Source organism: Sinohyriopsis cumingii, chromosome 1, assembly GCF_028554795.1.
Source record: "Sinohyriopsis cumingii isolate HCF-2022 chromosome 1, ASM2855479v2, whole genome shotgun sequence".
NCBI classification, from domain to species: domain Eukaryota; kingdom Metazoa; phylum Mollusca; class Bivalvia; order Unionida; family Unionidae; genus Sinohyriopsis; species Sinohyriopsis cumingii.
In genome coordinates, this window is record NC_142961.1 from 24,222,283 (window position 1) to 24,237,253 (window position 14,971).

The 14,971-nt window shown below is 35.0% G+C and overlaps 1 protein-coding gene across 1 annotated transcript in view; it reads left to right on the plus strand.

Annotated features, from left to right (window-relative positions):
* LOC149806559 (NACHT and WD repeat domain-containing protein 2-like) overlaps nucleotides 1–14,971 on the plus strand; it is a 35,826-nt gene that overhangs the window by 11,941 nt on the left and 8,914 nt on the right. The window contains exons 3-6 of the mRNA XM_089954652.1: nucleotides 8,131–8,250; nucleotides 10,754–10,966; nucleotides 13,259–13,403; nucleotides 13,974–14,548. Coding sequence (XP_089810778.1) covers nucleotides 8,131–8,250; nucleotides 10,754–10,966; nucleotides 13,259–13,403; nucleotides 13,974–14,548 — 1,053 coding nt within the window. The remainder of the gene's footprint in view (nucleotides 1–8,130; nucleotides 8,251–10,753; nucleotides 10,967–13,258; nucleotides 13,404–13,973; nucleotides 14,549–14,971) is intronic.

A 14,971-nucleotide genomic window follows, 5' to 3' on the forward strand; every position in this document is an offset into this window, starting at 1 on the left:
AACGAAATTGAGCAGAAAATCACCTAGAACTAATTCAGCGCTGCATGGGGGATACGACAAAGTTTGGATGTTATGCAGGAAGTATGTATCGATGGCGGATTTATGCGTTGGTGTGTTGTCGTGAATTAGATCGACACATCTGGTACTGGTGCGCGGACGGGTGATTCAACAGTGTTCCTCAACTTTTGGCAATACGTTAGAGCCACAAAATACCCAGTGACAGTAGTAAAGCCAGGCATAGGCACCTGAACATCCGGGCCTTTAGCATTAAAAATTATGAGTAGGAAACTCTCTTGATAGTCCGACCACGTCGAGCGACTTTTTGTTTTCTGCTGTTTTCTCCTATCCAAACGATCCAAACTGAATTATTTTCTCTTGGATCGAGTTCAGAAAGGTAAATCAATGTTTCATCACGTATGACAATCTCATTGAAACGTTTCTGGTCACTCTTCTCATATTTGGCGCGAAATATTTGACGATTTCAAAGCGAGTTTGTTTTTTATCAGCCAGAAATTAACTTAAGACAGCCCGCTTTTATCTCAGTAATAAACTGTTTTTCCTTCTTCGACAGCTGTACGTCACTGTTATTGATCTGTTTTACCACATGCATTTATGTGTAGGTGTCCTGAATGTTATGCGTGCAATAGCTTATCATTTTTGACAACGTTATTTTATTTATCGACCGGCAACAAATTCAGAGAAGCAAAGAAAGTTATAACAAAATATTCAAAACTTTTCAAATATCCCTATCACACTTGGCATTGGATTCGCTGGCTTTTTGGAGGTAATGATTACATCGTCATGTGAGAAAAGACGGGTTTTGTTTTTTAATCTGTAAACTAGAGCCAGGTATTTAATGCTTTCAGCTAACTCGAAACTCCATCTCGGTTTCTGAATCTCAACGGCATGCAGACGGGGCACCTTGATTTGTTGCCCCGTCTGGTCTTGTAAATGTGAAAGTTTCTGGTCCAGTTCTTTCATAATTTCTGGATTCCGAAGATTTGTCACTCCTATATCAGTAGAATCCGATGATATTCCTTCGCTTAAATCTTCACTGAGTGGGACAGGTACAACTAAATCAATTGCATGTTTAACCTGGCTATCTCTTTCAATATACTCCTTTAGCATGTTTATATGGCAAAGTTGTTTTCGTTTTCACCTCCCAGGAGTATTTATGATGTAATTTAGATCATTTACATTCCTGCCAACTGTGTAGGGACCATATTACTTGTCCTGAAGAAGATTTTTGTCGTATGGGCAACAGAGCCAGGACTCTATCACCAAGTTAATCACCAAGTTGAAAACTCATTTCGTTCGAGGATTTATCATATCTTGACTTCAGTTTTGATTGAGTAGAGTGTATATTTGCTCTCGCGACCTCACAAGCCTTTGAGAATTTATACATAAAATTGGAAACATACTCAAGAAGATTAATTTCAGTATCTTCATTAGAAAGAAGTTTCTCTCTCAACAACTTCAATTGTCCACGCAAAGTGTGTCAGAAAACCATTTCAAAGGGACTGAAGCCTAACGATTGTTGAACAGATTCCCTAACAGCAAACAATAGTAAATGAATGCTTTCATCTCAATATTTACCCGTATCAAGACAATATTGATCATATTTTTTCAAAGTCTGATGAAATCTTTATAATGCCCCTTGGCTCTCTGGGTGATAGGCAGAATATCTGAAATTATTGGATGCCTAATTCATATATAACTTGCTGAAAAATTCCAGACATGACATTTGAGCCTTGATCAGACTGGACATATTTTGGGTAGGCCAAATTGAGTTTTATAAAAAAAACTTTATCAAAGCTTTCACTATTGTTTTATATTTAATATTCCTCAAAGGAATTGTCTCTGGAAACCTTGTGACGATCACGTAATGGTCAACAGGATTTGGCTACCTGACTTGGTCTTAGGTAAGGGACCAACACAATCTACCATAATTCTACTAAATGGTTCGTCAAAGGCAGGAGTATGCTCTAGATGAGCCTTAGGTATCTTCTGATTAGGTTTTCCGAACATTTGACAAGTATGACAAGATCTACAGTATTTACAAACATCATTTTTGATTTTTGGCCAATAGAGGTGAGCCAAGATCTTGTGATAAGTCTTATTAATCCCTAAATGACCAGCCAAAGGAGTTTCATGGGCCAGACTAAGTACTTCCCGTCTGTAAGGTTTTGCAACTACAATTTGACAGTTCACAGACCACTCGTCATCAGCAGTTACCTCGGAGGTCTCCATTTTCTCATAAGAATTCCATTTTTAATGAAATAACAGACAGGTCTTTAAGTGGCTTCAGTTTCACTAATGGCCCTTTGAAACAAACAGGAGATGTCAGGATATTTTTCCTTTTCGACAACAAGTGATTGTTGTTTGTCACCCTGAATAGAATAAAGAGAATGAGTAGTTAAAAGAGGATCACTGTGGCCAATGCCTTCTGATTGATCCAAACAAGGAGTGAAAGTGACCTCATCAAAAGCCTGATTAATATATGTGTCAGCTAAAGGAATACTTTCCTTTCCTTGTCAGCATCATTTTCAAGAGCTTTCTTCGACATAGGTCTGGTAACTGCACAAGCTGGGAATAAATCAGGGAATTCTTTTTCAATTGGAACGACTTTCTGATCCAAACAAGGCTTGTCAGTTACAAGTGGATTAACAACAACCTTGTCATTAGCTAGGTCGTTGCCTAGTAATAAATGAATGCCCTCAACGGGTAAATTAAACACTATTCCGACTGGCAATGGTCCTGAGACTAAGTCTGATGATCAATTTACACAGTGGAGAAGAATATTAACAAAGTCGCACTCTTCTTCCTGAATAAGAACACTCTCGTTAGAAGAATACTTATCAGAAAAAGGCAAAGTACCTGACAATAAAAGACTATGAGAAGCTACTGTTTTCCTTAAAATTTTAATAGGGATAGGATTGGCCGAATCATCCAAGAGTGATATAGAACCCTTCGATATGAATGGTTCATAATTCTCCATAATAAAATCAGACTGGGGTTTATTAGCCCCAACAAATGTATTGCTTTCAATACATGACCGTGACCTTGATCTCCTAGAAATAAGAGCATTTTGAATAGGTCTGTCTTGATTCTGATGCTTATCTGAAGCTTTATTTTTAGAAGTTGTGCCAGTTTGAGACTTAGAAGGCCTTGTATTAGGTTGAAATGCTTTTCTGCCAGAAGACTGTTGAGTAGAAGTCTTATTTACAAAAGGAACTTTATGAGTTAAAGAATATTCAGCAGCAGCACGAGCAGCATTTTCCAGGGTTTCGATCTTATGCTCATCAAGATAAGTCTTAATGTCACTATGGACACATTTCTTGAACTCTTCAAGTAATACAAGTTTTTCGATGCTTTCATAATCTTGCTCAACTTTCTTGGCTGAGCACAATCTATGAAATAACTTCTCTTTTTCTCTATCAAATTCGACATGTGTTTGTCCATCTTCAATTTTATAGTTTTTGAATTTTTGCCGATAAGCTTCAGGGACTAACTCATAACCCCTTAAGATGCATTCCTTAACCGTATCATAGTCACCACTTTGGTGAACTGACAGTGAATTTTAAATATCACTAGCTTTACCAATATGTGCACATTGTAATAATCGAGTCTAATGCTTCCTTGGCCATTTAAAATTTTCAGCAACTTTTTCAAAACGAGTAAAATATTTGCCAACTTCTCTCTCTCTGAAAGGGGGCACTAACCTAATATTTTTTGCAACATCAAATCTTAAATTAGTATTTGACGTGGGAATGTGCTTTTCACTTGCCAGCTCTATTTCTTTTATTCTACATTGATGTTCCCTCTCTTCCTTCTCACTTTGCATCCGCATCTCTCCCTCTCTCTCAAATTGTAACTGCATTTGTTTTTTTTGTAACTGCATTTTTCTTTCTTTTTGTTTTTCTTCCAGTTGCATTTGTTTTTCTTTCTCTCTTTCCTGTCTCTTTTTCCTCTTTCTCAAATTGTAACTGCATTTGTTTTTCTTCTTTTTGTAATAACATTTGTTCTTTTTCTTTATCCAATTTCATTTGTTCTTTCTCTTTTTCCAATTGCAACTGCATTTGGTTTTTTTCTTTATCTTTCTGAAGTTCCAGCTTCCTCAACTCCAATTCCATCTTGTATTTTAATTCTAATTCCTTCATTTTTATGTCTTAGTCTGATACAGACTTACTGATCGAAACCAAAGCACTTTTATCCAAAACATTCTTTTCCACCAAATGCTGGACCAAAATATTTTTTATTTATTGTTTCGTTAAGGAAGCTTTTACTTCAGAAAGAACATATTTTCTGGCAAGTTGAATTAATTCGTCTTTTTTGAAAAGGTCTAGTTGGTCATGGGTATGACTTGAAAGAAAGATTTCCACTTTTGGTGACATTTTAGAATGGGCTTGCCGATTTCATTAAAGATTTTTAAAAAAAAAACTAGAGGAATTTAAATTTCAGAAAAACAAAGTTTTCTGAAATATTTTAGCCAAAATTAACAAATCCAAGGACGAGGCCCCAATTCTTATGTTACGTGCTTAGACTATAATAAACAGTAACAAAAGAAAGAGTGAAAACAACAAACTTTGAAAAATTTAACCAATAATTTATTTCCCTGGAAAAACACTGTAAAAATGAAAAATTAAGAACTTACGGTTTTAAGAATCGAATTCAAAAATAGCCTAAGAATAATCCAATAATCAAATTTCAGAAGTCCTAGTAATGAAATGTTCTACTGAAATTTGAGTTCGATTCCCGACGAAAATTCCAAAATGGAATGCGATGACTATACTGTTGCTAGTATTGTTCTATTGTATATACAGTTCTTTGTTGATTCATAAACAATATTCCGGTGTTTGAATTTCCGAATAAAATTTATATAAATGTCTTTGTCCAAGAATTCTGTGTGATCACTCAGATATTTCCACGAAAAAAAATTAATCTTTTAGAATCCAAATAATTTGAATAGAAATTAAAATAGAACTCCAAACTGTTCACGAACAAACACTTTTCCAGTGTCCAAGGTAAAAGCCCAAACTGAGAAATATCTCTCTAAACATCACTAATAAATCTAACTACTGCGCAATTTCGGAAAACCCAGAATAGCGAAATAGGTATGTTTACAATCTAAAATCACGTACTCCCAGAATGAGATAAAAACCAATCATTTTACTCCGAGAATAAAATAAAAATAGAAAGTTGTTTACTTGCCTCAGTGGTTTCTGAATCAAGGTCGGGAACTAAGTCAAAAATAGAAACAGTTTTTCGATTATTAGGTATTTATGAAACGATTCCGGTCAAACTGAATTTTCTGGAAAATATAAAATTCCTAGTAAACAAAACTACATTACTTTGACATGTAATGAAATTAAAAATGAAAAGATTTTAAAACTTACAAACAATTAAACTAAGTCAAATATAAATTAAATCAAATATACATAACAGTGCATATCTCATTAAGTTCCTATGTTCATCCGTTCATCCCGAGAAATGACACAAAAAGTACTTAGCGTAGAGGCCAAGGAAATTTGATTGGCTTGTTTTTAAGCATATTGAAGACTAAATGAATATATTCTCATACCACCCAAGCAATTTCTCCAATTTTTCAATTAATTTTGGAACTTTTGGATTTAAACATTTTTGCATGTAAGATTTAACGCCACGTAATCACAATAATAAAATTCTAATAACGTAAATATAAACAAGATCATAAGTAAACTTGAACATAAAGTACTGCAGTATAAAATATTAAGGTTAGATGTTAAAATAATGTGAAAGGTGTAAAACATAAAATAAAAGGTCAGATGTTAAAATTGTGTAAAAGGTATATTACAATAAAATATAAAGGTAAAAAAATATAAAATTTTAGTCATAGAGCGGCCAAATTTGTTTGGACAACCTTATTTTGGATTCAAGCCTTGTTAGCATGATTGCCCAAAAAACAATTGACATATACACTGAAATACAATTGACATGGTTATATGCATATGTAGGTAACCTTTTTTATAGTTTGAGGCCACTAAGTGATTTATATTTTGTTGCTTTTGTTGCTGGCCTAATTGAATTAATCAAACGAGAATTGATGGTCATGTATTCATATGTAGATTACTTATTTATATTTGATATCGTTGAGGCTATTTTCAAACTTTTAAATTTTTTCCAAAACATTTTTTAACTCATTTAATTTGTTAAGTTTCTGACTGTACTGGTGGCTTACGTGTTTTACAAAACATTGATTCAGCTTTGATCCGCGCCCCCCCCCCCCCCGTATTAATCAACCCTAATTGAATTGATCTAGTTTAGATTTCTCCCCCCCCGTATTGATCAACCATAATTTAATTGATCTAGTTTAGATTTCTCTACCCCCGTATTGATCTACACGAATTTAATTGATCTAGTTTAGATTTCTTCCCCCCCCCCCTCCGTATTGATCAACCCCAATAGAATTGATCTAGTTTAGATTTCTTTCCCCCTCCCCCATATGGATCATACCTCAATTGAATTGATCTAGTTTAGATTTCTCTTCCTTCCCCGTATAGATCATACCCCAATTGAATTGATCTAGTTTAATCCCGCCCCCATGTATGGATCATAGCCCAGGTGAATTATTCTATTTAAGATTTCCCCCTCCCCCGTTTTAATCAACCCCAATACAATTGATCTAGTTTATATTTCTCCCCCCCCCCCATTGATAAGCCCCAATTGAATTGATCTAGTCTAGATCTCCTTATTGATGAACACCAATTGAACTAGATTATTCTCACACGATCAAGATGTCGGAGTTGCAGACATTTTGAGTGGTTTAGTGTTATGTAGACAGTTATTCATAGACATCGGAGAACATTGAATTTGTATTTTGCATTTATGTTTTATTTTGAGGCAGCTAAAAAAAATTCCTAGTTTTTGTTATAACTGTTTTACGTTTTTCAAAACTTATACTCCTGTGTTTAACTTCGCTTGATTACTCAAACACATTTGAGAATGGCATGGATATTTGTTGGCTTGTTTGTATGCACATGTAGATGATTTTTTATTAGATATTTTGAACACTAATAAATTTCTGTATTTGTATGGTTTAGTGAGGTGGCTATTGTCTGTGTTTGTGTGGTTTAAAAAGGTGACTTTTGTCTGTATTTGTATTGTCTGGAGAGTTTACTTTTGTCAGTATTTGTATGATTTAGTGAGGTGACTTTTGTCTGTATTTGTATGGTTTAGAGAGGTGACTTTTGTCTGTATTAGTATGGCTTGGAGAGGAGATTTTTGTCTGTATTTGTATGATTTAGAGAAGTGACTTCTCTGTATTTGTATGATTTCGAGAGGTAACATGTTGTCTGTGTATGGTTTAGAGAGGTGACTTTTGTCTGTATTAGTATGACTTAGAGAGGTGACTTCTCTGTATTTGTATGATTTAGAGAGGTAACTTCTCTGTATTTGTATGATTTCGAGGTGTGTGTGTGTGTGTGTGTGTGTGTGTGTGTGCGAATGGATTTTTAACGTACCTTTAACAATTTTTCAGTCATATCGCTTCGATGTCTGCAGTGTGGCAGTTTACAGTGATGCCTAGCACTGGGGCATCATGTCGCAGACATGTAGCATGATGTCCCACCCAGTCACATTATACTGACACCAGGCTGACCAGTCCTAACACTAACCTCTTAATGCTGAGCGCTAAGCGAGGCAGCTGTTAGTACCATTTTTTGTAAGTCTTTGGTATGACTTGGCCGGGCATCGAACCAATGACCTCCCGCATCCGAGGCGGACGCTCTAACCACTAGAACACCGGAGCGGTCGTTTCGAGAGGTAACTTTTATCTATGTTTGTATGGCTTAGAGTGGTGACTTTTGTCTATTTTTGTATGGTTTAGGGAGATGACTTTTGTCTACATTTGTATCGTTTAGAGAGGTGACTTTTGTCTATATTTGTATGGTTTAGAGAGGTGTCTTGTCTGTATTTGTATGAATTAGGGAGGTGACGTTTGTCTGTAAGAAACGATCAGTGCTGATGGCAGTGGTTTTTGCGTTAATCGCGTGGTAGTGGTGATTGCAACAAAATTCATCATCATCGTCATCGGCGTTGTCTTTCTCCTCCTTTTCATCATCGTCAAGACACTAAAATACATTTTTTTTACAGGCCGTGGACTTGCATTGGGGTGTATCAAAAGATGCGAAAACTCTGGATCTTGAACGACTCAGCTTCTGCCAGCAGGAGTTGCTGAGGTGCCATGAGTTCTCGGCAGGGCCAAGTTTCGTTGTAAGTAATTTATTACGTCCATCATTCAGTGTGTCGGAAAAAAAAGCAAATATATTCAGCAAGTAATCACAGCTTACCATAGTCCATTTTTGAGGCTATTATGTCGCTTATGAAAATATGATATGATCTAAACGGTAACCATGGCACAGCAATGCAAACTAAGGTATCTGCTGCTGAGGTAATCTGAGTAAATTACTTGACTTGGTGACACGCTAAAATAGTCAGTCATGCATAATACAAGGCTAGGATTCGAATCCGCACGCTTTTGGTTACTAGATTGGCCCGTTAACCACTGAGCCACCTGCGCTTCTGCCTCAATTAGTCATGCTTATTTTGATTTCTGTATCTAATTTTGTTATTTCCTGTACTGAAATACCATATTAGTCTCGTACGTGTATGCAGTCTCTGCATCTCTAGTAAATTGTATTTCGTTAATCCATACGCTTCACCATCATTTCTCGATGGCATTTGTAGCAACTGACAACTGTTCCTACGTTTGATCTTTTCAATCATTCTGTTTGTCATATAGTGAAACCTTCTACTCATAAAAATGACTCTTATATCCTCACCACTCAAGTCTTTCAGTTTGTCATTGATATTACGTGCCTTATTTTTGATGTTTCCTCAGCTGATTTAGATATGTAGCCCTTTAAAAATATATTTTATTTTTAAATGATTTCACTTTTACCAATTTTAAATTTATTTGCTCCGGTTGTATCAGTTGTCAGGTAACGAATATATTGTGCCATATTTTCGACCTTATTCTTCTTCATTATGTTAACCTGGAGTCATTTCTATTGATATATAACACATTTTAGTGCATCTATCACTTAGAGTTGGCAAATATAAGTCCATTTTCTGGTTTCATTTTGAGAGAAATACTCTACCACTGAGTCTTCACGTAAACGTCATCACAATCTATCCCATTTTTATCTTCGTTGCTTGAAAAGTACTGGATTTGTTTCCTTGTCAAACAAATGCTTGACTCTTTTGTTGTAAAGCTATTTTTCCTCACGAAACTATATTTTTTCATTCTTAGTTTGAAGCTGTCTGTTCTTTCTGCGGCTAAAATACGCATGTAGAGATGCATATTACTGTCAAAATATATTTGAATCCATGCTATGTTTGATGCACTTGCATGTTTAATCAGTCTGCTTTCCACAGGTCTTTCATATGAATAACATAGACCTTTCTGCTGATAATACGTATTTCCTCACGTGCAGTTTTTAAACAGGTTGCTCAGTTAACCATTCACTAAATTCAGCATAGCTTGTTATCGCTCTGTCTCGTTTAATTTGTACACTATTGACCTTTATGATTGCAGTATAGGTGCATAAATTCTGATCTTTCTCATTTTTGAAAATCTGCGACATTAATTATTTAAAAATGGTGCAAATTCTATCTCTGTTTTTGATGACTGATTGTATATAGAACTGGCAAGTAAAGTTGATCAGACCTTTAACATTGGCCATAAGTTTAAAAGTATTCAGATTTGTGCATTTATCAACATCACATGCATAGAGTAATCCATCCATGCCACGATTTTGATAATCTTACTGTGTTGTTTGATGCAGCTTATCTGACTATTTTCATGACTGAATGCAAATTTCTTTTCTGAAATATTGCCGTACATTTTTTGTGTTTGAAATAGGTAAATCCGCATTTATGTTATCTTTAATGTTGTTTTGAATCACATTTAATACCATGTAAACCTGTAAACAAGGACACATTATTTTTATATTGAAATTATTGTTTTATTGCTAAACTGAATATCTCCATCCCTTTTTTGAAAACAATTGAGTTGGTGACAACCTAGCTTTGCTGCGTCATTTGTCTTATGCAATGAATTTTAATCTTGTTTCTTGTTGTGATTTTTTCAGTACAATACTTGTAGCATTTTTTCAATTCCATTAAAGCTATTAGTTTTGTTTTTATTGTATAGCAGATATGACGTGTTTCAGTAGTAAGATGTTGGATAGTTCTGGATTCATCTCTGAAAATCTAATATTAAGATAACTATGTATTTTCTTGATTTATGCAATTTTAAGGGTATTATTAAGTAGTAAGAGAAGTGTTTCAGTAGATTTTTTTATACAGTAGTAAGGAAAGTATTTGTATATAGTATGTGATTCATGGGAGAGATGGAACTTGAATTAGTCAATCATTTTTGTTGTAATGTTGTTGTGCATGGTAGCCCAAACCAAAAATGTCTGTATCATAAGCCATCTACTTATACTTTCAGGGCCTGCAAGGGGAATATGATTTAAATGTAAATGTTTTGTCAAAAGATTGTCACAAACATTGAAATACATAATACTTGATACTCAGACTTCATAATCCATGAATATCTTCTTCTGAATATTTCGGACATATGCATCTGATGAATGCATACTATGTTGGGTTTTTCCTTCTGAAATACACAGTTAAACTTGTCCAATGATGAATTCTTTCTCTCGCTCTGTGTCTCTGTCTCTTTTAAGCTATTTTCTTAATTTATTTGAAGGCTTTTGTGGGCCAGCGATATGGTGAGCGTCCTCTACCAAGTGTCATTCCTGCACACGAGTATGATCAACTAAGGGTGGCTTTAAAGGGTCACAAAAGTCGCGATACACGTAACGCCCCCTTGCTGGATGTCTGGTACAAAAAGGATGATAACTCCATACCTCCTGTGTATGTTCTTGTGGATGTCAAGAGCAATTTACCATCTATAGATGACGTAAGCCCTAAAAGAGATTTGTTTTATTGGATTGCACCATACTTAAGCTTTATTAATTAAATATAAAGAAAAATGGCAGCAGGGAAATTTGTTTGTTTTCTGAAAAAGAACTGCTAATATTGGGGTTGGGGATGTTTTATCGTTTGTTATACTTGCTACAATACTGATACATTTATTCTGTTTTATTTTGACACGTAACCAGTAGAAAAGGCTACTAAACGTTTCCAAGAGAATGTAGGAAAGATTACTGGCCATGGTTTTTTCTTTCTTTAAAAGTCAAGCATTCTTATAAATCTTGGGATATGTAGATATGTATGTAGTTCCAAAATAATATTATAGTTCAATTTAGCACTTTCTATTTCTACTAAACAGTCTAATCGAATGTTTCTCGTCTCTAAAAATATCTAAGTACAAAATAAAACACGTTTGCGGTCTTGATATTAGAAGTACACATGAAATAAGAATGACTCCAAAATAGGAATGAATCACAAGAAATAAGAATGACTCAAAAATAGGAATGAATCACAAGAAATGAGAATGACTCCAAAATAGGAATGAATCACAAGAAATAAGAATGACTCCAAAATAGGAATGAATCTGATTGTTCGGTTCTCTCTTTATATACACATTCAAGAGTCTATTACGACTATATGTCGCAGTATACTTCACATGACAGATGTTATTACTCATTCTAATATTTCAAAATACCTACTCATGTGACCTAACTCAGTCAGTAAGAATTGACTTAATTCTTGTAAGATACCACCTGACCGATCTGTCCAATACGAAAAAGGCAATTCCTCATAAATACGTTTGCTAATAATTTGATAATCTAGTAATTGTAATGTTCATTTTTAGTGTTCTTGTATCCCTGGGCAAGAAGATTATAACAGAAAGTATTAACTGTCTTGTAACAGCAGAATTTATTTGCTCACAGAAAATCTAAATCCTTACAATTTGTCCTTGTATTTATTAATAACGCATCCATCGGCTTCAATAGTTTTGAGAACTTTGAAATATTGAGAAGAAAATTAAATTAGGCCTTAATGTAAGACTTTGAAAGGAATATTAAGTCGGAATGTAACTTCGAGTTCTGACCATTTTCTAAAATCATATGTTGAGTATTATTTGTTTGCAAAAAATGACGAAAATTTCACGTAATGTGGAAAATTGCATAAATGCTGAGAGCATGTTAGAATCTTAATCTAAATCCAAATCATCAACGATGATGCTGACCAACGGGATGAGTCGCTATCGACAATGTTGGGATGATAATATTGTTTTCAGTACAACAAAAAGTCAAATGAAACGTTGGATGCGGCCGATTCCTATCCTTGTGTTTAAAAAGAAAATGATGGACAGTGATATTTTTGGATGTACTGATTAATATTTTAAAGACATGATTCAGTTAACAATGTTCCACTCTTTTCTCTAGAATATGTTGCATTTTACAGCTCTTGATCTCTTGGGACTTGTTAACATGCATTTTCTTGTGTTAACGTCGACTCAAACTTTACGTCATTATTATTAGGCAGACAACACAAAGCGTTGGAATACCATGAATCAGTGTTAACGTAGACTTAAAGTTTACATCTTCATTAATAGGCAGGAAAAACAAAGCGTTCGAATGCTATGATCAAGTATTAACGTCGACTCAAACTTTACTTTTTTATTATTAGGCAGACAAAACAAAGCGTTAGAATGCCATGAATCAGTGTTAACTCATCTCAAAGTTTACATCTTTATTATTAGGCACACAAAGTAAAGCGTAGGCACACAAAGTAAAGCGTTCGAATGCCGTGAATCAGTGTTAACGTCGACTTAAAGTTTACATCGTTATTAACATTTAGACAAAACTAACCGTTTGAATGTCATGAATCAGTGTTAACGTCGACTCAGACTTTACGTCTTTATTATTAGGCAGACAAAACAATGCGTTCGAATGCCATGAATCAGTGTTAACTTCGACTTAAAGTTTGCATCTTTATTAATAGGCAGAAAAAAAACAAAGCGTTCGAATGCCATTTATCAGTGTTAACGTCGACTCAAAGTTTACGTCTTTAGTAATTAGCAGACAAAACAAAGCGTTCGAATGCCGTGAAGCGGTAATAACGTCGACTCAAAGTTTACGTCTTTATAAAAAAGCAGACAAAACAATGCGTTCGAATGCCATGAATCAGTGTTAACTTCGACTTAAAGTTTACGTTTTTATTAATAGGCAGACAAAACAACGCGTTCGAATACCATGAATCAGTGTTAACGTCGACTCAAAGTTTACGTCTTTCTTAATAGGCAGACAAAACAAAGCGATCGAATGCCATGAATCAGTGGCTGGAGGCTGAAAAAGAGTTGCGACGTCTGCTATGTAGAGGAGCGGAACTGAGTTATTTTGAGGGTCTCATTGATGGCGATACAAAACAGAAATACTTCATGTCTGGTCAGTAAAAACGTAGATTATGTCAATCTTTCATTATATGTACATTTGTGAGCCTTTTTTATTTGGAGAAATTGAGCAAATTAGATAAAGAGAATTATGTTCTAAAAGTTTTTCAACTTTAAAAAGTCACAAATCGCAGTATAGTTTCATTGGCAGTATGCAACATCAGCACGTACAGAAATACACCTTCTTTAAATGCCGGCGTTACTGTTAAGTTCTTCTGTTCTTACATTGCTATTTCAATCTTTTACAAGAAAAGATAGTTAAATGATTCTGCGTTAGTATTTCATTGGCACATTAAATTGCATCTTTTGATTGAATGCATATTTTTACTTCTGGTTTGTATGAATATCCATCTCTGATTGGTATTTTTCATGTGCATATAATCGATGTTTTGTTCGCTCTTTTTCTGTAGGTAGCCTGCAAATGTTTCAAGACTGAAACAGTTTGAGAATATCAGGATAGTCAAATTTTATCATTCTAAAATACTTACAATCATGTATATTTGAACATGTTATCTATTTGCTTGTGCTTGTTGTCAATCAGAGGCCTTTCTGAATCTCTTTTCAGAGCAAGAAATTGAGATACAGTATGGCATGGAGGAAGCTGACAATCCACGCACCCGGTGTGTGCTTCTCATGCGCACTATCGTAGACCTTAAAAACTACGTTGATGATCCTCAAGCCCCGAATTTTGCTGAGATCTTTTACAATGAGAAGCAGGAAAGGCTAGAGATCGACGCAGCAGCTGCAGCAAAGTTAAAACAACTAAAAACCAGGGCAAGAGGAATCATGTCTGAGAACAATACCAAAGAATACGAGGTTCTATGGCGATACGACGATGTGATAAACCCCGTTCTACACGACAAGTACCTGAGCCAACTCTGCGCAGAAACTTTCGAGGTTCTCAAGAGACTAGTCGATCAAACTGTATCCAGAGTGAAATTTGAGACGGAACCAGAAATATACGAAGAGGCACTTCAGCATTGGCAGCGATGCAAGAGAAAGGCAGCGAACTTTTATGGGATGACAGAATATATGGATAAATTGAAGAACTACATCAAAGGAGCCCATGATACCCCTCTTGTATTGTATGGACCGTCCGGATCTGGAAAATCAACGCTTTTGTCGAAAATAGCTTTAGATGTGAGTAAACTTGTAACATCTGGTGCACCATACTGTGAAACATCAACTCTTCTTTTAAAATTATCTCAGAGGGTAATCAGCACACTCTCTTCTAGTACAACTCTCATAAACACTCTGCTTTCTGTTGCTATGATTTATCTCTACACACCAACGTTTTGGATGTTTGTAAAATCCAGAATGGCATTAGGGATATAATTCGGGACTCACTAATATGTGTTTGATGACAGTTTTTCCTAGTAACAGCAGCTATTGTGATGAGGGAGCGCAAGGGTTCACAGTGACATTATTAAGTCCAAATCACTTGATAATAGATCAGTAGACTGATATAAGTTTATACAAAATCAGGTTCTGCTGAAATTTTTAATGTAATTAGTTTTTGATGGGTATTTTACATCTTGGAAGATTTATCAGGTTACAATTCTG